This window comes from Hippoglossus stenolepis, chromosome 10 (genome assembly GCF_022539355.2).
Source record: "Hippoglossus stenolepis isolate QCI-W04-F060 chromosome 10, HSTE1.2, whole genome shotgun sequence".
Taxonomy (NCBI): Eukaryota; Metazoa; Chordata; class Actinopteri; order Pleuronectiformes; family Pleuronectidae; genus Hippoglossus; species Hippoglossus stenolepis.
Genome location: NC_061492.1, coordinates 13,709,902 through 13,734,163, shown reverse-complemented (window position 1 = coordinate 13,734,163; position 24,262 = coordinate 13,709,902). Strand labels below are relative to the sequence as shown.

Here is a 24,262-nt window from a genome sequence, read left to right as displayed (position 1 = left end):
GGCTTTGCTCAAAGCTATAGAGCTAACAGTAAAGAAGGAATGACCTAAATGTGCACCTTACTGAATCAGGAATTGTACATGGATGTTGGACATGTAAATTGCCCCTGTGTGGCCCCTTTATGGCCCCTGATTTAGAAAAAGCATAGGTCCACCACTGGCTCCAGCATTAGTCCACAGATATCAGAGATCATGCTTCACTCCAATTATACGAGTATCACGGCGATGCCAAAGGTCATTTTAAGGCCAAAGCATCAGCCGTGAATGTTTATAGGAAAATAACATAGTGGTACAACTGCTGCCAGAGAGGATGATCTCTTTGCTGTTTAAATAAAAAAAAACTAGTAAAAATGCCATCAGTTAATTTATTACACCTAAAATTCAGATTAAGACAATTTAATTAATCCAAGGTGGGCAATTGGTTACACCGTCTAACCCATTCATGTAAATGAATACAAATGAGTGAATTAGTAGCTACAACCAGTGCACAAATCAACAACAACAATCAGGAACTTTAAAGGGATAGCTCACCGAAAAAAATGAAAATTCACACCTGTAGATAATGAGTGAATTTTCATTTTTTTTTGGTGAACTACCCCTTTAAAGGTTGAGGGTGTAGAATTTAGTGGCATCTAGTGGTGAAGTTGCATATTGCAGCTAAATACCCCTCACACGTGTTTAGTTTGTCCGATCTGCGTTACTGTTAAAAACATGGCGGCCTCCGTAAAGAAGACCCGTTCCCGATGTAAATATAAAGTAGTTAAATACAAAGGGCTCATTGTAGGTTAAACAAAACAACAATTTGTAAAATTTAAATGAAACACACTATAGTGAAAACGTCACTGGGATTATTTTACCTTAAATTTCTGCCAACAGATCCCTTTCACCCAAATCTAGGTCGTGATATATTACACCACCTGTTTTAGAGACGCCACACACGATGAAAGACACCATGTTTCTACGCACTTGTTTTCATGCAGGTACATGTGATTCATTTCTGCTGCTCCCCACCACAGGTAGACAGCATGTGACAGTAGTGACACGCCCCCTAGTGTCTCATGTGTGCCAGGGCTCCAGGACTTTGATAACCTTGCCGTTTGTCCGCGAGCTTCACTGAGGGAATGTGACCGTGTCTCTGGATGTCCTCCTCCTCCTCCTCTCAGCTTGACTAATTGTTGATGCAGCCCGGAACACATGGTGACCGGGGCGCATCCTTCCTCCGGCTCCCCGCTGATCTCTGCCCGCTCGGACCCACGATGATAAGCACCGAGATCACCGGAGGAGAGGACGGCGGAGAGCAGCCCTGCATCCGCCTGGATCCCCCGACGAGCACGCACCTGCCGGGCAAGGCGACGCCGACGGGCTTGACGGACGGCAGCCCCAAAGTGACGGCGAACGGGGTGCACGACATAGAGGACCGCATCCTGAGGATCACCGGCTACTACGGCTACAACCCGGGGTACTCCAGTCACAGAAGTGAGTGAGAAAGAACGAAAAGAAAGTAGAGTGATGGCATCATCTGTGGATGTTCCAGTGTCAGTGTCAAGGTGTGAGGATTAAAGAGAATACGGTTTAATGAGATGTTAAAACGTGTGCGTGTGCGTGCGTGTGCGTGCGTGTGTGTGTGTGTGTGTGTGTGTGTGTGTGCGTGCGTGCGTGCGTGCGTGCTATCAGGGGATTTAATGATAATAAAGAAAACAAATGGTGTTAATGCAGTGCCAGTGTGTGCGTGTGTGTGTGTGTGTGTGCGTGTGTGTGTGTGTGTGTGTGTGTGTGTGTGCGTGCGTGTGTGTCTGAACAATGCACGCATCTTCCTCCCTTCCAAATGAGTTGTCATTTTAATTAGGCAATTGCAAAATCCACCGCTCTTACAACCTCAGCTAACCGGCCTGTAATTATGGCTGTTATGGAGCAGCATGATGTCGATCACTGCCACTACTAGCTGGAGGCTGAGTGATGCTGCACAGGTCCATCCATCTGTGACACACACGTACACACACTCACACACGTACACACACACAGTGTATCTGCGAGATTTCAGAGGACATTACATTGACTTGCATTGATTTCATGGAGACTTACTCTGACCTTAACCATAGTTACTACTTACCTAAATCTAACCATAACCCAACCTAAACCTAAACCTAAACCTAAACCTACGAACCTTAAAACATCACTTCACGTCCCCATAATGTTTTAACAGATTAATGTCTCCATGACATCAGTAATACCAAACACATGCACACACACACACACACACACGCACGCACGCACACCACACACACAACACACACACACACACACACACACATACATTTTGACTTTGTATTTGACTTCCATATATTATGATATAGGATATGACCATGACCAATACAAGACTAACCCTAACCTTCACATAACAACAATCCACATATTACCATTAACCTTAACCAGGATCTCAGAAATTATTTATTATTAGTTTTGCCCAGTTAGGACCAGGCTTTGGTCCCAATGAGGCCTACTGGTCCTGTCAAGGTCATTGTTAATACTGGAAAAGGTCCTAAGAGGTAACAAAACTTAGTACACACACACACACACACACACACACACACACACACACACACACACACACACACACACACACACACACACACACACACACACACACAAGAACAGAGAGAAAACAAATGTAATACTTTCAGACAATGCAATTACACTGCAAAGTGTTGCGCACAAATTATGCAGGCATTTTAAATGAAATTTCAGACCTTTCAGACAGATCTTTTAGTCTGTGGCCCAATGTTGTCCAGATCAAAAACCGCCACGTTAGTGAATCTGTGCAAACAATCACTTGTGTGGCAGCCTCATCTTGAATTCCAAATGTTTTAATGAAACAATCAATTTCCCTGATGACAAATGCAGCAGCTCCTCTCCTGATGTTTGTGAACACTGCCAGCTGTTTCCCTGACGTGCATGAGATACGGCCACTCCTCAATACTGTTCAGCTTCTCTGTCATTTTCATTTTGTCAACGTGGTCTTGATTGGTGGAGCAATACTCAGAATTTTGCTGACACGAAGACAATGGCCCGGACTCGAGGAGAGAGCTGATCATGCTTTATTTATTTTCGGGAGATGATCTTTAAAATCTCGCCCTCCAGTCCTTTCTCGGTGTGGCCGCTGCCAGAAGAATTATAACACGAAGAAAAAGAGCAATGATTGCAATGCTCTCTGCTCTTTTTCTTCTTCAACAAATGCTTTATGGTAATAAAGCAAGGCGTGGAGAGCAGGAATTTACAATCTCTCTAGCATCAAGGCGTTGTATTAGGGACTTTCACTTTCTGTTTTATATTCGGCCTGTACATTATATATCTTCATCATTAAACGTGGGGATGAACCAGCACTTTTCTTGAATAAATCCCCCTGAAATATAAAGGGTCATCTACATCTATATGTGACCTTCCTGTGTTTCACATGCTGATACACTTCACCACTAAATAAATTGATCTTGTCACGCAAGCTCCCCAACATCTCCCTCTGGCAGTTACATAAAAGAGTAACTATAAAATTCATGACTTAGAAACACACGTAGAGGAGCGAGCTGCTCTCTTGATGTTGGGATGTTGTTTTGAATGTGACGTTCCTCCACAAATCTACGACCTTGACACCCCGTGACATAATGCACCAAAACTCTCAAAGGAAACGTGAGTATGCAAATCCAATCACAAATCACCAGTTGAGGCGTTTTTGTTTTTTTAACTGAGAGCACCTCAGTGGATTTTAAGATGGAGGCTGAGTAGAAAGGAAATGAGTCTGTCTCTCATTAACGGCCTCATTTGCAGGGGTGACAGTTGCAGCAGATTAACCATGAATGCAATCAGACACTTTCATTTGGGAAACACTTTGATTAACAGGGGGCACCCAGAAATTAAAATGGAAAACAGATTTGGCATTTTTTAACAGTTCAAGGACCTTTGATACAAAGGCAATTAAATGTAGCCGAGACACGGTTTTTGGCTCTTGTACTGAGAGTGGAAATTAGGTTAATTAAGTTCTATAATCAGGCTTGTTTTTCCTAATTCTGTGACGGCAGTTGAAAATACAACAACGAAGTGAGACGGAGGTCATTTCTGTCCATTAGTGAAGTTCTTATTTTACTGATGCTTGTATGATAGTAAATATTAATAAACTTTATCTATATAGCACTTTTCATTCACTTTTGCATATAATGCGACTAAAAGAACATATTAGAACAGTATATAGGTGTTAAAAGAATCAAATATATGGAAATAAAGTGTTAAAGCTAGGTTAAGATTACAATAAAAGGAAACGGTTGAAGAAATTAAAAGCTGGATCATAAAATGTTTTAAGCACATTTCTAATATGTAGGAGGAGTTTGTTCCAAATCTTTCGGGCATTATTACAGAAAGCTGTTTCACCGTATTTTTGAGTGTGTTCAGCAAGTTTATAAATATCAACATATAGCCCGTTAAGGCAGATAAGATAATATTATTCTCAATAGAGCTGTAAAGCTGATTCAACTAATAAAGTGATTAAAATATTTTTAAGTTATCATTTTGACTTATTTCGGCTTTTCAAACGTGAAGATTTGCTGCTTTTTTTTCTTTTATATCACGGTAAACAGAATATTCTCGAAATACACTTCTAAGCTTCGGGGGGTTATACGATTGATTACTGTAGAAAATCATAGACTGAATAATAGAGAAAATGAAAATAACCGTCAGCTACAGCCCAAGCTCTCAGCATCCAGGCCTCTATCTGCTCCCGGCCTGCTGTGTACTCTAGGAGAGGGAAATGAAAGATGTGGTGTCGTCTGTGAAGGGATTTTCAGTATAAGGAGCAGGTGTGGATTGTAATAGCATCTATACTAAGCCTATAAAGCCATCGGCGAGCGGAGAGGTTATTTGATTTGAGAGACATTTCCCATTTCCCTGATAAAATATGCCATCTGTAGCCCTGTGTTCCTCCATCTACCCGTCCCCGGATTTCTCCGCCTGCCACAGTTAACAGTGGATATTCCAGCTATTAAACATGCTATTACCAGTAATGTCAGCCTGAAGGAGTCCGACTAAACTGCTCATCTACAAGCCCACCGTCCTCTCCGATGTGCTATTTTTCTTATTCTCAGAAAGGAGAATGTGAAAAGTCACAGTTTCACATTTCTGTTTACGCGATTGCAAACTTTGAGCTGAGACTCACATGTCCCTCAGGGTGGCAAGTATTCTTTTCCATAAAGTGTGACGAAGACAAAGGAGCACGCAAATAGAACAGTGGGCTCATCCTGCCAAGCCTATGGGGTAATGATATATTTAGTAAGATCCTGTTGCCAGTTTGTTATTATTGCCATTCGCCATCTGCGGTGAATGAGAAGATGCCTCCGAGGGGGACTGTGGACTACATTTGGGGACAGGGTCTGAGATGTAATCCATACTGTACAGTTATGATATAATGGAATAAAAAGAACAATAACCTACTAAAAAAAGACAAGGCAAGGTGCAATATTTCCTGTTGAATTGATAGCAGCTGTAAGGGGAAATCGTACAGGATGAAGGAATGAAGTTGGAGACGGATGAAGATAAGAAAAGCCATTCTAGTTTTTAAGAAGTTAACATGTTAACAGCTGTATTGCCATCACCGAATCTGAACTGTCCTCACAAAAAGGAGGATTATAAGCCTACAAAATCAAGGTGGCTGCAAACCAATAGATTATAGGTGGAATTTCTGTATTGGACGAATATGTCAAAACCTGATCTCGTCTCGTCATCATTGTTGTGGCTTTGTTTCTTCCACAAGACGCTGTCTATAGCTTCATTACTCAACCTTGGTTCCTATACAGATGCAACAGAGAAAAGAGGACTCTCTATTATAACACAAATATGTGGTGAATTCTTATTCTTATCTCATTCTATGTCATCCTGGGTGAAGAGGTCTGAAAATAAAATAGTGAAATAGAATAAAACTAAATTAACCCAATAGATTCAAACCATAAACATCTCTGAACCAGTACCACGGCCATAAACACCAGCATATTGGAAAAGCATCTGCGGCTCCTGCTGGAGCAGATAATAATTGTATGTGCGTAGTAAATGCTTCCTCAGCATCTCCTGGGAAGCCATTACCAAGATTTGCTGTGTATTATTTGGAATAGATAATAGCGGTCTGTGAGGCTGGCACGCTCCCTGCTGAAGTAACTAGGTGCAGCACAGGAGAAGTGACAGCTTCTGGTAGTGGCACTCACACTCGGCACTGTACCGGTGTTCAGTGCTGGCACGACAGCGAGACAGCGGCACAGCCAGGCACTCAGGGAAATTATGAAGGAAACGCAACAATTTACCATAATGCTGAGTTTGAATGCACTTTAGTTGATAGAAAACAAGATACACACATTCTGTTGCTTGTACTGATTGGCAATTCACTTTGCACTTCTGAAACCATCCATGGCCATTGTCAACAGCAGGTGAATCTTGACTTTCCTCCTCAAGCGTGGCCTCAGACGTTCTGTATATATGCACGCACTTATTTTGGACCGTCCCGTTCCCATGCCTGCTCTCTCTCTGCTATTTATAACCAAGCCCAGCGTCGAATGGGATATGAGCTTTGCCTGAACGACTGCTGGAGAGCTGTTAGCCTCACATTCTCCTGGGGGAAACGAGCAGAAACACCCGGCAAGTAATGGGTGCAGATGTTTCTGCCCAGGAGCTGCAGAAGTGCTGACCTGTGCTCGTGCAAACAGCTCTGAATGTGTTGTAGTGCTGCACGTTGGGTGACTAAATGTTGTGGGGGGTTTTTTGGCTTGCTCCAGCAGTTTGCTTTATGGTTGAGATGATTTTCGTGTGAAAGTCTCATTACATAATATGAGAGCACAATGTGTGGGACTGGTCTTTCCATCAGGCTGAGCACGCCAACATTGGTCTTGTCAGCAGTATCACACTGCCCTCTAGTGGTTCTATAATCCTACAACAACAACAAAGTGACCTTCACACTGGACAGTAAACGTCGGTCATTTTCTAATTACAACCCTACATGTGTAAATCATCAAGACTCATGACTCACACATTTTATTTAACATGTGTCTGCAGTGGTTCACACACAGAGGCTGTATAAGAAAGTAGCAGGTTGTGTGTCTCCTGGACCTATTGCATAATTTACTGCATATTGCAAGACACTGCATGCAAATTGGAGCTAGCACTTGATCTTGTTATTCAAAGCAATGCTTAATATCTGCTATATATCCAGGGGGACGTTTCATTTCAGCTAAACCCGTTAAAAAGAATATTGGCCAGCGCTTGGAGACCTGCGTCCCCGAGACTTCTGCTGTCACAGCTGATCAATATGGGGTGACAGGAATTCAATTAGTGTTGCTCAAAGCATTAACTCAAAACTGTCACTTGACAAACTCAGCAACAATTCGCTGGATTGCTGATTGGTATTGAGTAATGTGATTGGTTGTAAAGTAAGAGAAAAGGTTAAACCTCTTCAGTTCAGTGTCATCTCAGAGAGATGTGTCATTGCATGTTCAAATGTTGCTGTAGGAAAATCTAATTTTCTGATTTGTACGTGATGAACAATTTCATAATGCCATAAACTGAATCAGGCAGCTCCAGGAAATATTCCAGCAGTGTGCTAGTTAGTTTTTTGGCAAACCATAGACTGCAAATTAAAGGGGACATAGCATGCCCATTTTACCACAAGTTGATATGGTTCCTTGGGGTCTTAATGAAATGTCTGTAACATACTTTGGTCAAAATACCACAAGGATCATATAAAACAGCACCCTTTTTACCCTGTATAAAACAGCCCTCCACAGAGTGACCTGTTTTGAGTGCCTGTTCCTTTAAATGCTAATGAGCCAGCTCCCCCCTCCCCCCTCCCCCCCCATGAGGGGGTGGGCCAAGACCATGTAGGGAGACTTCCAGTTCCTTGTTACGACACAATACCCAGGAAGCGCAATCGAGTCGCTCAAGCATGACGTTTCTGACTTAGAGGAACTATAACAAAACGCGCAGTGTTTTCCCCAGAGTTTTTGGGTTGGTAGACATGCCAGATACCCACATTAACCTGTAGAAGCACTAACAAAGTGGAATTTGCATGCTATGTCCCCTTTAAGATTGACGACGTGACTGCTCCCAAAAATTGAAGCCAAAAACGTCTTGATTGCCTCCTGGTGGCTGGCTGCAGTATAGGCCTTAAATCCTGCCTCGTCCATGTTAGTGAATGGGACACGGACCTAACTAAAAAGTCAAAGCACACATCCAATAAAGTTTTCTCAAAGATGATTTCTGTCATTTTATATCACACAGATTTAATGTATGTACAAGTGTGGATTTTTCTGGTAAGCTTGGTTTGAAAGAGTTATTTGACAGCCGATCTGGTCAGGCGCGTGTATCCACAGGACCTTGTTACCGAGGCTCCATCTGCTGATCACTACTCTGCAGACTCTGACATACAAAATACGCAATTGTTCACATGTTAAACTACAACCAGTAGCACATAATTCTATAAATCCACATGGAGAAAAATTGCACCAGGGGCTCCCCCTAACAAGCAAATTCAGTCTGTCCTGTCAGAAGTTCATAAAATACAGACATCACTGTGAATAGTTTTCATGTCTGTGAATTATCTTACCTTGTTTCTAAAAGACACTTTTGCGTTTTCAGAACCTCAAATTTTTCATCTGCAAATGTATCGAAACCTCATCACATCAAAGTGGAACTGAATGCATTACAAGAGGCCACTAAGGATAAGTAAGCACAGGTTGGTGTTATGGTGGTGGAGTGTTTAGCGCGGTAGTTTGTTGAATCCCAGCTTGACTATGTCTGGGGCCTTTCTGTGTGGAGTTTGCATGTTCTCCCCACGCAGATGGGTTTGTCCAGGTTCTCCAGCTTCCTTCCACAGTCTGAAGACATGCAGATTGGGGTTAGGTTGATTGGAGACTCCAAACCGACGTGTAAAGTGAGAATGAATGGTTGTTTGTCTCAGTATGTCGGCCCTGCGATACGATGACCTGTCCCTGGTGTACCACACCTCTTGCCTAATGTCAGTTGAGTTTGGCTCCAGCTCCCCTGTCGGCCCTCAAAAGCTAAGTGGTATACACAATGGATGGATGGAAGAACAGGTTGAATTGGTAAAGCCTTATCAAGGAAACATCCTCATGTCTCGTGCACCTGTACTGCAATTCATCATATCTACCACTAGGTGTCCTCATCTTCTAGTGTTACCGACTATTTTGAGTTGATGGTTCACATCTTGAAACATCTAACAACCAGACTTTTTCACTCAGAGGTTTTCTTGTCCACATTTCTACTGAAAACCGCCTCCTCCTCCTCTTCCTCTGTAGTCTCTGGTGCTGGTCCTTGTCGAGATGTGGTGAGTAACTGAGAGGTGCCGGGGACAAAGAGCCTCGCACCACAAACCGATGAGTGTCTGTTCATCTAAATGACAAAAGAGCCTGAATGAGTTGGGTGCATCAGTGTGCGCAGAACACTCACTGTTGCTATGGAGGTAAAGAGAGGGGATGCTGTATCATTTTCTGTTTTGATCTGTGGATGCAGCAGCACCACTGTGTTACATACACTCATTTCCCAGTTTATTAGGTACACCTAGATAAGTGATATTAAACTTAATATGGTTATTTTGGAGCTGTGGCTTGTTGTGCTCTTGAATTGTGTTGTACGCTGCAGCACTGGATGTGATGTAGATGTGTGCTATAGCATCGATCTTGTGCTCTGTTAAGCTTAAGTAAGATACCTAAAAAACTACATGTTGTCCTGAAAACGCTTGGTCTAATATTTGACATTGAACCGTAGCATCCCTGCTCCAGGTAGTTCTCTTAATCTGATGGTGATTAGCATCCTGGGCTCTGCTGACTAGATGGTTTCTCTGTCCCCTCCCTGTCTAGCTGTTGGCTCCACTCATCAGCAGAGCTATTTTTAAGTTTAACCCTCCTTGTCTCAGGGGATCCATATACCCCCAGCTCATCCCCTGCTTACCCCTGACCAAACATTACTATCAGCCACGCTCCGCGCACAAACGTTTTAAACACAGCTCCACCTCAGGATATCGTGCATTTTGCATTTGTGTTCCAAAAATACCCTCCCACTGCTCTGAAAAACAAAGAAAATGACCATATTGTTACCTAAATGTGGCCCTGCATCATTTCCACTGTAACAGCCCAACAGTAACTGTGCTGTTCTGTGCTCTCAGCCTGAAGAATGCACAGGAAAATACTCTGATCTGCTCTCCTCTCTGAAGAGGAGCCAGATCTTTGGCTGATGAGCCCTGGAGAGTAGAGGCAGCCGAGAGTGGAGGTACCCACGGTGATACTGATATAATGACAGAGATCCTGGACCAAACATGACTGCATAATAGCACTCGTTTCGTCCGGGACACTGCGCTCACTGCATTGCATGTATACTGTTGGGTGCTCTCATTTTCTCAGGTCATAGCTCTGCTGTTCCTGGCTCGGCAAGTATCGATTTTTACCGAGGGTGAACACTGCACAGCATAGGTTATATTAAGATTATATTACAGGCTGCCAGGCCTCCTGTGTCTGACCACATACACTAGATACTGATATGCCATTGATGTAAAGGCCCACATAATAATCAGGTCCATTATATCTTCAGATAGAAAAACCACAGCCGGAGATAAAATGGTCTGAGGGCTTTCCTTGAGATGGAAACTCCTGACCGCAGACCCCAGGCTGATTCACATGACCCAGACTGACACTCCTCATCTCGGGTCCATATCAGCTGCTAATGGGAGGATTTCCCTTGACTGTGCAAAAGGGATAAAACAAGTATAAATGTTAAGAAGGTAGCAGCATTATAACGTTAATATTTAATGTAAAAATGCACAACTAACAGTAAATGTCCTCCACAGCAGATTTGACGTAAATATAAGTGAGGAGGTATGAGTCAGAAGTGCTTACAGAAAGTACAGTAATGAAGCATAAATGTGGTTCAGGCAGAGTCAGCACAGGCTGATCGGCATCATCTGTGTCATTCCTGATCCACAGCCACTGACTCGTTCACAGCTAACTAGTTACGTTTAGTCTAAATACTAGTGTAGGTGAACAGCTCAGTCACTATAATCTTAAGCCTGATATGATCATGTCAATGCAGCTCAGCTCCCTCAACCATCGTGACATCCGTATATGCTGTTATTTGTTATTATTAATTTAATGCCCTGTATATCTTCCAGTGCCAAGGTGGTTATGTTTTCATTGGGGTTTGTTTGATTGCAAGCAGAGTTACGCAAAAAACACTGAATTTTGAGGGGGGTGGGGTTCATTTTAGAGTGGATCCATTTTTTTTTCACTTAATGTAACACGGTGAAATATTACGTCGGCCTTGGAGGAGATATACGCTCTCTGAGTGGCCTTCTAGTTATTAGGTGGGGGGTATCCCAGTTGCTGCTCTGATTCTTTGAGACCCATCCAAGTGCAGGTCCTTTTCTGTCAAATCCAACTCTACATTTCATTTCAAAGTGTCAAGTTATTGATTGGGTTTAGGTTGATTGGAAACTCTGGGGTGAACCTAATCGCCTAATCGTCAGATTGTCTCCAGCTCCCCCCACGACCCTCAAAGGAGAAGCTGTTTAGCAAATAGATGGATGATTATAGTAGACATTAATGTTAGTGATCAGGTTCTGCTATAGGTTGAACTGCTACTTTAAACTTTATCTATACAGTCTTCATAATGTCTGCATTGGATAAACACTCGTTGAGTAGAATGAACCTCACCCCACTAATGCCCTCATCCAAACTTTCACAATGTAGCCTACAATTCTTGAGTAATTACTACTTTCCGACTCTGTTGTGTAGAACATGAGCTCTAATGGGCAACAAAGTGTTGATGGAGTTTGTTCTCTGTTCAAGGAAAATAAACAGATTGCTCGTTTTATTGTACTTTTGAGGAAAAGTGAATCAGTCCAGTAGCAGACAACTGGGGCTGGTTCAGATGCATGAGACTAATTCTTAATTTAAAGTGGAAAATTTAGCTTTTAAGCTTAAAACTCTGGTTCAGTATCTTAAAATGTGTGTAAAATGTGAGATTTGGATCACGGCCTCCTACATGCACACTGTGGAATATGGTGTCATCATGTGGTGGTATAGGGGGTGTTAGAGGGCTTCATATGCCTCTTGAAATGACCTCAGTGTGTGACAGAATGAGCATCTATGGGATTGCCATGAATTCATGTTATGTGGGCAGGAAAGTTTTATTCTTTTTTTAGAGCTCATCTGCAGCGGTGAAGGCGACAGGAGAGAGCTCTACTAATAATCCGACTCTTAAGGAGTAGTGAAGAGCTGCGGAGAGGGAGGGAGAAGTAGGAGGACGGAGGACAAGAGTGTTTAGAGAGAGTTGAGGAGGGAAGAGCGAAGAGGAGAGCCTGGTCAGGTAGAAAGGGGAGGGGAGGAAGATGGAGCAAAGGAGGGGGCAGCAGCTAACGCAGCATAATTAGGACGGGCTGCTTGGTTACCTTCCAAACAAAGCTGCTGATTTGTGGAGCAAACGAAGAGGAGGGGAGCAGCGTAGTGAGACAGACAGAAAAGAGGAGGAGGAGGACAGAGAGAGAGAGAGAGAGAGAGATGAGGGGAGTGATTGCGCCATGCCACACACACTTGAAGCTCAGTCTCCCTTGGAGACAGTGGCAGCGTTGGATCACGGCATGACAGTGAAACAGTAGAGTCTCCACTTCACTGAGCTGTCTCCACCGAGCTGTGTCCCCATCCAGACAGACAGAGAGACACTGAGAGAAGCAGAGAGAGAGAGAGAGAGAGAGAGAGAGAGAGAGAGAGAGAGAGAGAGAGAGAGCAGCAGGAGGCCTAACAGTGAGAACACTGGGCTGGAGAGGAGCGGAGAGTCCGGACTGGAGCGCTGGAAGAAGAAGACAGAAGAGTTGTCAGAGATCTGGGAGGAAGTTGAGGGGGGGGGGCAATCAAGAGCGCGGAGACGGAGTGGAGGAATCAGGAGTCTGAGGATGCACGGTGCTAACAGGAGGAGCTGCTGAGCACACACACACACACACAAACACACACCCACACACCACACACACAACACACACACACCACACGCACGCACACTGCCCAGGGAAGGACAGTGTGTTGTGCCCCCAGTGGAGGATGAAGAAGCACTCAGCCCGAGTGGCTCCTCTCAGCTCGTACAGCACTCAGGTCCTGACCTGCCCCATCTCTGAAGGTAAACTGACAGACCAGAGTGTGTGTGTGTGTGTGTGTGTGTGTGTGTGTGTGTGTGTGTGTGTGTGTGTGTGTGTGTGTGTGTGTGTGTGTGTGTGTGTGTGTGTGTGTGTGTGTGTGTGTGTGTGTGTGTGTGTGTGTGTGTGTGTGTGTGTGTGTGTGTGTGCGCGCATTGGCATGAACTGAGTCATTGGCAGCACCAGATCAGATAGGCTGCTTCCAACTATTGAGTACTTTTATTTTTAACGACCAGCACTTACTTACTGACGTCATGGTGTCCCATCAGGCACGTGCAGGGAATTGTCAATGAGTGAACAAGTGTGATGCGGTTGTTTACTTCTTAAATCTGAGGCGTGTTTCATTCACGTGTCATAACAGTAATTTAAATCACAGAAAGATAAACACAAAGCAGTTAGTTGTTCTCTTGACTCTCAGACTTCTTGACAGTTCTCTGGATGGTGTAAACACACATTTGTATCACTGCAGTTTCCAGTTGGCAGAGTAGAGAAGCTCAAAGTGTTGACAGGAGGTGTAGTAGTGGCAGCAGCATATGTGGTTTGTGTTGTTTCTGGCTGCCCTGTGTAACCTGGCACGGAAAAACAAAGAAAAGGCCCAATATCATGCAGCTGCTCCCACATCTGTTCACCTGCTCTTCCTTCATGTAGCATTTCAACTCTTCAGCATCCTCATCACTCAAAGCCTAGAACATCACCTAAACACCCCTCCACCCCACCACACACACACACACACACACACACACACACACACACCTCTTACTTTAGTATAAGAGATTAGGGAACGATACCGCTGATCACTTTTTCATCAGCATCATCATAATTTTGGTTAAAGACTGTTTGACCCTGTAGCACAAGCCCACCTATGGCACTGCAGACGTGACGGCGAGCTTCAAATTGAATGCAGCAGGGCTCCATCCATCAGTGTCACCGGCGTGCAGCGTCAGTGGTGACGATAAAACGGAGGATAGATTGAAAAGGTTCGAGCGGTGTACTGCGTCACACGGAGAGGATGAGCGTTGTTAATGGACGCCAGTAGTGAATGATATATATACGTTGTTGTTTCTGTGATGAAATGGCCCTTTAAAGCCTTGAAATATACTTTTAGCAAACTGTGAATACAAATCTTTCTAAAACTAATGTATTTGCATATAGTAGTATTGTGGGTTTAAAATGTATTGCCTGTGGATTGTGTGTTTTAGCTTGTGTCAATTCCAATTATAGGTAGATGCTTTAAGTGGATGTTCGGGTCATATTTAGCCGTGTTTGTCTAGTGAGTCTATATTTTTAGAATTTAATTAGTACTTCTACATGAACATATTTTTATTACATAAACCTTTGGGATTTCAATTTTAACAGAGCCAAAATGTATCATACTAGGTTTTAAGGAAACATCCCTGCTCTCTCCTTTCCTTTTAGCAGCACTGTTACTCAGCAGTAACACGGCGTGCGATGAGAATATCATTTTGGCCACGGGAGCTGCTTTCGTGAGGCAGGGGAATAGTAGAGTTATAATATTACTGCCACTTGGCACTAGATCAGCCTGTAGTGGCTCTTACTTCAGCAACAGAAGAGCCTGCATCCAACACTAAAAAGCTTTATGTTCTGTCAGCGCCATGAAACACAAACCAGACTGCAGGAAGGACGAGGAGGAAGCAACACAAAAACAGTACAAAAAGAGCTGCTTCTCCTTTGCAGCGAAATCAGATCTCAGTTTTTTCCAGTTTGCAACCACCAGCCTCATTAGGTTGATTGAGGATCTTTGCTTTGACAGAATGTAATTAGACCAAATCCCTCGATGATCCTGTAGAAACAAATCTGTATCCCTGTTGAACACTTTGGCTTCGCTGCGTTCTGTGGACCTGCTCCCTGCTGGGGTGAAACGTTTAATCTGAGAAATTTTTGAGGTGATAGATCGACTAGAATAAACTGAACAGCTAAAGAGTCTGAATGATCCATGGGAGTCATCACACTTTCTGGATGCTAAAGGTTTTCATTGCTAGTTTAAAATGTGTTTTTTTTTAATGGTCTCATGGCCTCAAACACAACGATGAGGATAATCCAGTATTGATGCAGTGGTGGAAAGTAACTAATTACATCTACTTGAATACACTTAAAGAAACCTGTACTTGAGTATTTTATTGTGTACTCCATTATCTTTAACTCCAGTACCACTGTATTTCTATTATGTTCGACAGGATGATTTTCAGATAAAGATTTTACATACACACAACATTATGTGATAATGAAACACAATGTTGTTGAATTGTTAAAGACCAAACTTGTGGTTTCCATCTATTATGGGTTGTGACCCCTAACAGAAAAGCAGTGAGTAGTCAGTGTCACTTGTCACCTTTCAGAGTTGTTGTGAGTTTTTACCTCCAAGGTTGTGTTTGTTTTTCTGTTAGTTTGCAGCCTTACACACAATCTATTAGACATATTACCACAAAACTTGGTAAAAGGATGCAGTTTGCACCAGGGAAGAATCCATTTAATTCAGGCTCGGATCTGGATTAGGATCCAGGACGTTATTATCACATTCTCCAACATGGCAACATTTTTGTTGATTAACCAGAGAATAATTTATGGCTCTAGATGAAATAAATCAGGCATGTTCAGGGGTTAGAAAGTACTTCAACCTTGACCAGCCGCAACACTAAAATACTACTTATACATTGACTCATGAGTATTGATAGTCTAATAACTTAATAATAAAATGATATCAGCCACACCTGCTAATTTTCCTCAGAACGTTTATCTGATATTATGTCTGTACTTTAGCTCAGGTATAAGGTTTTAAATGCAGGTAATGCGAAATAAGGAGTATTTTTACATTGGGATTTCAGTACTTTTACTTAGGTAAAGAATCTGACTACTTCTTCCACCGCTGCAGTGCGTGACTCTCGAACCTGTGACTGCATGTTCATTATTCTTTCTTTGGTGTAACAGCTACAGCCATAACTTCACTTTAATAGTCTTACTGGGTGCCAGCGATGATCTCGTGCTTTGTTCAGGCTGATCAGATACATTTGCCAAGAATGTAGAGTTTCTTCTCCGACTGAATGCAGTGACCTTCGAGGGGGAGACGCTTATATCTGCTTACTTTATCATTAAAAGTTTGGTATTTAGTAAACAGGGGAGCTACACTCATTAGATGGTAGAAAGTTTGATCAAAAACTTGTTACTTGATCAAAGGTTTTGTGTCCTAGATGCTGTGTAACAGTTTGTTTTAGGGTAAAAATAACCTAATCCACTTGGTCTCTCATTGCCTGACGTTATACTGCTCCTATAGAGGGGAAACACAAGTTCCAGTGCAGCGCAGGGCTCCAGTGTCTATAGCAATGATGGAAATGGCAGAGCTTCACGTGCTGAGTTAGCAAAAGAGAGCACAGGCAGCAACACCCCGCACATGTCGTCTGTTATGCCTGCCCTGGTGTAAATTGATCACGCTGTTGAAAGGTAAAGAACGGATCTGAGCTTTCGCTCTCCGGAAATGCTCACACACACACACACACCCACACACACCCACACACTCACACACACTCACCACTTGACATATTCTACAGTACAGTTAAGATCCAGCAGACATTCACTTCCGCAGTCCATTACGGCACTACGGCCAAATCTGCCATGCGTCACTGGCATAAGATTAAAAACCCACAATTTATTTCTGCAGCAGGAATGTAGCGACAGTCAAAAGAGAGGCTGCCAAGGTTGACATGACTTTCTTGTAGAGTGTCACGTGGTTAGTTCTGCTCTCATCAGGTTTCTGTGCACACCTGGCCACGACGGTGCTGCATCATGAGGTGACAAAGATATTTATGACATGCACGGTCACGATGCTAACCCGACACATTTTTAACAAAGCTTGTCACATGTGTTTATGACGTTAGAGCAAGAAATGCAAATTGTGGAAAAGATCCCAAAGGACGATTAATCAGTGAATGCTTTTGTGCTGGACCCCAGCCGCAGGCCTGTAGGCTACATTGTAGTATAGGTATATACACTAATTAAAACAAAATACTGAATATGCAAAGACTGGACAAAATATGTTTCCAGTGACATTTTGAAACTACAATGACAATCATACCTCTGCAAAGATCTCTCCGTCTCCTCATTCTCCTTACATGAATGGGTTCTTCCTCCAGTCATGCGCCACCCCTGCGGGAAATTTCATGGAAATCAGTTGAGAGGGTTTTGCATAATCCTGCTAACTAACAAACGAATAGAAAAAACTAGAATGGCACTCAGTAGAGCGAATAGCTTCACCAAGACCCAAGCGTTCCCTTAAATTCAGCTGCACCAAAGTTCACACACTTATAGAAATCACTCATCAAACTATGTTGTTTTTTTTAATCGAGATCAATGAGTTATTCTCTGAGAAATCAGCGAAAATGTCAAAATACTACTAGATTGCAATGTTAAATAAAGTTGATAAAAATATTCCTGGACCCACACCAAAATGAATGGGTGCTTCCCTGATCCATATCGCAGCCTTCCCCCAAGTGTTGTCGAAATCTTATCAGCATAATCACACACACAAACCAACAAACGATTGGACAGGTGTGAAAACATAACCTCGACAGAGATAATCAAATCTAAGCAAAAGTAAATTTGTCCAGCACATGGTCTAATATCTGTGATTCTCATCGAAGTTTGAACAGACACTAGAAAACAAGCTGCAGATGGTACAATCCACTTTCTTCCCCCCCGTCTCTCGTCAGGAGAGGATGGCTCCGAGTCTCACGCAGAGACACCGGGCAGCGAGACCAGCGGAGAGAGCCAGTCCAGCCAGACCTGCACCAACACGGCCCTGAAGGTGCTGGGAGGTCTGCTGGTGGTGCTGTGTGTGTCTTCCTCCTGGGTGGGCACCACTCAGGTGGTGAAGCTGACCTTCCAGTCGTTCTCCTGTCCCTTCTTCATCTCCTGGTTCAGCAGCAACTGGAACATCCTGTTCTTCCCCATCTACTACTCTGGACACATGGTCACCACTCGAGAGAAGCAGACGCCCATACAGAAATTCAGGTAATTTACCTACAAGATCAAAACTATATATATATATGTGTACTAAATGACTGCTTAACACTGTTAAAAGGAACTGAGTTTTCTCTACATTATTAATGAAAGAGGCCTCTTTAATTGGCATTCACACTCAGTTGTGCCAGTATAGTCAGACACCAAAATATAGGGAGGTTGTCAAGTATTTGTGTTTCTATGAAGCTTAATAGTGGAAAGTAGAGAAGAAATCACAATTACAACCAGGTTATACTTAAGCTGCTGCTCGCATTTTAAACAACACCAAGCATAGGGCCCCTATCTCTCCAATTCCTGCCTCCTATCACTGGCAGCCATTTACATTTAGGATTGATTTTAAGATTATTTTAATAACTCTTAAAGCTCAGTACAGTCTGGCCCCCAGTTATATTACAGAGCTACTAACTTTCTACACACCAAACTGTAATCTAAGATCTTCCAACCACTAGTTCTCCTACTAGTTCTTAGGTCAAGGCTGGTAACCGAGGGTGACCTGGCTTTTGGCATCAGGACCCTGAGGCCCTGGAATTAATTGCCTGAGAATATTCAACTTGTCAGCACTTTACCTATTTTCAAACCATTGCTTAAAATATATATGTTATAGAAAGTTCTTTTAACTCCTGATTTTTAACTTAAATTTAATTTAATTTGTTATCTTTCTTATTTTTGACTTATCTTGTTTTGTTCCGTGTTGTTTTACTCACATGAACTTTGTTATGGAATAGTAAAATCTCTACGTGCAGCCCCAAGAGACCCTCCTGCTCTTCACACTCAAAACTAAACCACAAGACTGTCGATGATGAACCGTGCAACTAAGCAACCAACATTTCCCTCCTCTAAGCCTGGTCTTCTTTATAACTATAACTTTCTTTATAAGGCTAAAACTGAACAAAACACTGATCCAAGAGGCATCATAGGACGACACAACTTCCGTTACCCTCCTGTGGTGTTTCTCTCTTTCAGGGAGTGCAGTAAGCTCTTTGGGGAGGACGGGATGACTCTCAAGCTTTTTGTAAAAAGAACAGCACCTTTTTCAATCCTGTGGACTCTGACCAACTACCTGTACCTGCTGGCCTTGAAGAAACTGACTGCCACCGACGTCTCAGCGCTCTACTGCTGCCACAAGGCCTTCGTCTTCCTCCTGTCCTGGATCGTCCTCAAGGATCGCTTCATGGGCGTTCGGGTCCGTATGAAAACACCAAAACACTGCAAAATGATTCTGAGGCAGATACTGATCACTCACATAATCTCTACCCCTGCAGATTGTGGCAGCCATTATGGCCATCACGGGTATTGTCATGATGGCCTATGCTGACGGTTTCCACGGTGATTCCTTTGTGGGCGTGGCGTTAGCTGTGGGCTCAGCCTCAACATCAGCTCTATACAAGGTCAGGCTGCAGGTCGAAGGGTGTTTGATTATCTTTTAATACTCGTACAGTCACTCACATTGAAGGGTCTGTTTTTTCTCCCCACCAACCAGGTGCTGTTCAAGATGTTTCTGGGCAGTGCCAACCTGGGAGAGGTGGCTCACTTCCTCTCCACCATGGGCTTCTTCAACCTCATCTTCATCTCCTGTGTGCCCCTCATCCTCTACTTCACCAAGGTGGAGCACTGGGGCTCGCTGTCCTCACTGCCCTGGGGATACATGTGTGGACTGGCAGGACTTTGGCTGGGTGAGAGTGCATGTACATCTTCGAGTGGGAGGGTCATGGCTCCATTCATGTGTTTCCAATCGACAAGGCACAGCAATTGTTTTTTTTTCCTTCTCCTATCTAAAGTTATGTTCACATACTGTTTCCCCACACCACATTTGTCATATCTGAGTCACCTTCACCATACACACAGGCTTTTAAACGCAATAAAATGAGCAATAAAACCTATTAGAGATACGTCAAAAAGATTCATACCTTACTGAATTCACATTATCTCAGCTACACATTGGTATATGTTGTACCGTACACTATCCTCCTATGAAAACATATTTAAGCCAGTTTAATCTGAATTTTGTTCCAAGTCATAAATACCCACTTTTGTAGCAATGTTAACAAAGATTAAAAGATTCCTGCTTCCTTGGCCTGTGTCCCATCCCTCCACTAGGTTTCGTGAAAATCCGTGACGTTATTTTTGTGTGTGTGTAATCATGCCTATACAAACAAACATACAAACCAACCAACAAAACAGACAGTGGTAAAAACATAATGTCCTTGACAGAGGTAACCAGAACTAAATTATTCGCAAATAAATGTGTCAATCCACTGAATGATTATTCATCCATTAACTACTAATTAAATTGTTAGTCAGTGTTTTCAACTTCTTTCGTGTCTTTTACAGTGTTCAACATCTTGGTGCACGTCGGTGTGGTGCTGACCTACCCCATTCTCATCTCCATAGGGACACTGCTCAGTGTGCCGGGCAATGCAGGTAGGGTTTCTTAAATATGAATAAGTATTACCGCCAATTCACTCAAATTATTATTTCTTGATTATTATGGTGGAAAATAACAATGGTTGTAAAATGAGAGTGAGTGGTTATTACGGACGCTGTGGTTTGGTATTGAGAGGTCAGCACTTAGGGCCACTCTAGCAAACAGATGACGCAGCAAGTCTGGCTCTCTCATCCTGGAAACCCAATCATCAATGTGCCTCAACAGACCCTGCAACTCTTCTCTCGCTGAGGGAGGATCAGGTTGCCAAGGCGACACTAAATGCCTGCAGACACATGTTTTTTTTTCTTCCTTTAACCATGATGGATTGTATGAAGGTCAGTGAGTTATGCCAACTCGTCCCAGGGCTCCAGACCGCAAAGACACAGAGGATGAAGTGGATCGCGTTTGCTCATTATAAGCCGCATTTGCTGCACTCATCCCCTACAGCCGCAGTGTCCTGTGGTTTATCTTTTACTTGATGTAATTAATCTCTATTTGTTTTTGTCTCTCTCTCTCTCTCCCATCTTCTCACCCTCCCTGCTCTCCGGCTCCCTCCTCTTGTCTTCGTTCACCCGCTGCAGCCGTAGATGTTCTGAAACACGAGGTGATCTTCAGCGTGGTGCGCCTGGCAGCCACCTGCATCATCTGCCTGGGCTTCTTGCTCCTGTTGCTGCCGGAGGAGTGGGATTCGGTCACGATGCGCTTCCTGGCCACCATCGCAGACAAGAAGTCGGAGGAACATGGCGAGGAGCTCACAGAGTCCAGCGTCCACACTCGCAGTCGGGCAAATGGCACTGTCTCCATTCCCTTGGCGTGACGCGGTCGTGACGACGTGAGCTCTGCTAGGAGCCTCTGTTAACCAGTCGTGATGCTCTGTGTGCTCATGCCCCTCCATCACCCACCCCAGGAGGTGTGGTTGGATGTTCAGTCCACATGGATCCACCATGAGGAAGACAGGAAGTATTGTCTTCAACTTTAAACTTCTCTCTGGAGGTGCATCTCTGTCTCCGTCACTTCATCGCAAGAGGAGAAATGAGAACATTTATGGAAAGGGTGGAAAGTGTTATTCACTTTCTTGAAAAATTTGCCACGCTCAGTCCTTTTCCTTGCACGCACCCAAACCAAGCGCTCACTTGCCTCCCCTGACCTACTCTGCAGACTGTATTCTGTGAATATAAATATTGGCAGGGCCAGTTTGGCTCAATCTTATACGTATATTTATGATATTTAATTAGAGCTGTTTCAATAAGAGTATACATTTTAAGCATTATAGAATAGTATTATATCAAAAAATGGAAATTATACTATGTGTAATGTACAGGATCTTTTGCTTTTCATAATAAAAGATTTAAAACCTTCATTCACTGCAGCATATTACTAGTTTTAATCTTTTCTTGTATGTAACTTAAAAATATGTATTATTAAAAATAATCATATTTTATTATGTTTTTTTTTTTCTTCAATTAATTTATTTGTTGCCCAAGAAGATGCAAATATTGTCGATCCGGCTGATAACATAGTGTTTTTTATAAAAGTCCTAGTTTACATTCACTTCAACATACACTACAACACTTAAACAGGTTTAAGCTATGCTATTTATTTATTTTCAAAACTATGAATATAGCATTGTACATCCTAAACTGTCACCACCATACTTGAAGGCCAAGAAACAAGGGGTGTGATTTATACAATATTAGGAATATTAAGTGCATTGCATTGATATAGCAGCAATGACTGCAGAATTCTCCTCACTTTATATGATGCAATGCTTTTCTGTGCTGTGCGTAGCTGTCCATGACACATATACACACACTGCAACCTGAAAAAAGGTCAGAATGATCATTTCTACTATAATTAATGGTCGTGCACAGATACACACAGTCTGTGGTAATAAAGCATGCCTATCTCTCTGGCAATAGTAAAAGCTCATGGGACCAGTTTGGCCTATTGGGCATAACACTGAGTGACACGCATTGACTTTCACATAACATTGTGACAACACACGCACACACACACAGTCACATCTCAGTACAGTCAGTGAGGTGAGACGTTTAATGAAGCATTTGCTGAGTTGACAGCTTCAGTGGCATTTTAACATACCAAAATAAATGAGCTAGAAGAAACAAAGGAATGTGTAATGTTCAAATTCTAATTCCATCAGCAACTGTGTGGACGCTGATAAGAGACGTTAAAACACAAAGGGGTCTTATAAGATGCTGCTTCAGCCACAATAACAAATTTTAGTACACATTCTAATTCACTACTGAGACACTGGGGAGAGAGAGTATGAGCAGAAAATGTAGAGACTTACAACCCTCTGCTACGAGGTCTGGTCATATTACAGTTTAAATGCCAATCAGCAGCATTTGGTCCAAAAGGGCAGAGCATTCAGCACTTTTAAACGGAACATGAGACAACTTGTAGTGCTCCAAACAAGCTGAATAATTAAGAATATTAATAACATGGCTAAGAGTGGACAGCCGCACGAGCAGCTCTGTCAGACTTTCGAGCTACTGCTAACATCAGCATGTTCCATGCATATGCTCAAAAATGAAAATACTGTTTTTGTGTTGACCTGATGGAGGCCCTAAATGAACATTTGGTGCTTTAACAATTCATCCTCTGGGCTCCACTTGTATCTGTACAGAATCTCACAGAAATAGCTGATGAGATTTTTAAAAATAAAAAAATATATGTCAACCACATGGTGGCACTAAAGGAAACGTCAGGGTCATTACGATTCATCCTTTGGGCCACGAATGTCTGCAAAAATAAGGTAGTTCCTTATTCTAGCATGGCTCATTACCAATAGTATGTGTAGGGGCAGATAAAAGGGGCAGATAAAACTCCAACATGCACCCTAATAACAGTGTTTGTCTTCTGGGCCCTAGTAGAGTCACAGTTTTCACTCAGTTAATAACTTCCTGAAGAACCTGCTTCTCTCTTCAACCCTCTGGGCTCAGGAAAATACCAGGTCCCTTCAAGCATTAACTTGTGAGTTACACAGAAACCTGTAGGGAGAGTTGCCATAGAAACCTTGCTCATTATAATGAGAAAGTCAAGTATGCGGGCAGGATCAAGTACGCATCAAGTCTTTTAACCATAACCAAAAGTGTTTATTGCATTTGTACTTTGGAACCAGCCGGAGATGCTTCAGGACAAAGTTTCCCAGTGGGGGAGATCGTGAAAGGGCCACTAGGACTGTTTAGAGGCAGCAGGAACAAGTGGGACTCGATGATCAATTGAATTTGTGGGTGAAGTTATTCTGTAACTGAAAGATTTTTTGAGGAGAGTCTTAACATCGCCAGCGGACCTATAGTGACAGAAGCTCCCGGTGAATGACGAGAAGGCAATGAAAAGGTGAGATTATTTATCAATTAACACACAACTTGAAGGACGGATCTCACTTGCACTGGACAACAAGTACTTCAGCGTGAGCCAGAGAGCAGAATAATGGGCTCCACAGGCTCCAGACCCAGGTTGCGTAAAGTGGCTCCATGTAATATTCCACCAGAAGAACGGGGACCGCTCAAACCCCAGTGGACCCTCCCTTGTCTGCCGGTCGCCCTGGAGCAGCCATCAGGGTCTTTGGGACG

The 24,262-nt window shown here is 43.0% G+C and overlaps 1 protein-coding gene across 2 annotated transcripts; it reads left to right on the top strand.

Moving 5' to 3' along the window:
* The first annotated feature begins 969 nt into the window (after positions 1 to 969).
* On the top strand, positions 970 to 22,026 carry slc35f4 (solute carrier family 35 member F4). Of its 2 annotated transcripts, none has more exons than XM_035167070.2 (7): positions 970 to 1,473; positions 17,932 to 18,232; positions 19,205 to 19,424; positions 19,504 to 19,629; positions 19,722 to 19,914; positions 20,573 to 20,662; positions 21,248 to 22,026. In XM_035167070.2, exons 1-7 carry the CDS (start codon positions 1,176 to 1,178, stop codon positions 21,481 to 21,483), a joined length of 1,464 nt encoding a protein of 487 aa, XP_035022961.1. In that variant the 5' UTR covers positions 970 to 1,175; the 3' UTR covers positions 21,484 to 22,026. The 2 variants fall into 2 exon arrangements, with proteins under 2 accessions (XP_035022961.1, XP_035022962.1); XM_035167071.2 differs by lacking the exon at positions 970 to 1,473 and adding an exon at positions 10,796 to 13,194.
* The last annotated feature ends 2,236 nt before the right edge of the window (positions 22,027 to 24,262 follow it).

Coding starts and splice junctions, on each gene's coding strand:
- slc35f4 (XM_035167070.2), top strand. CDS start 1,176: ATGCAGCCCGGAACACATGGTGACCGGGGCGCATCCTTCCTCCGGCTC. Junction 19,630..19,721: donor CAACATCAGCTCTATACAAG/GTCAGGCTGCAG, acceptor CCCACCAACCAG/GTGCTGTTCAAGATGTTTCT. Junction 20,663..21,247: donor CAGTGTGCCGGGCAATGCAG/GTAGGGTTTCTT, acceptor CACCCGCTGCAG/CCGTAGATGTTCTGAAACAC.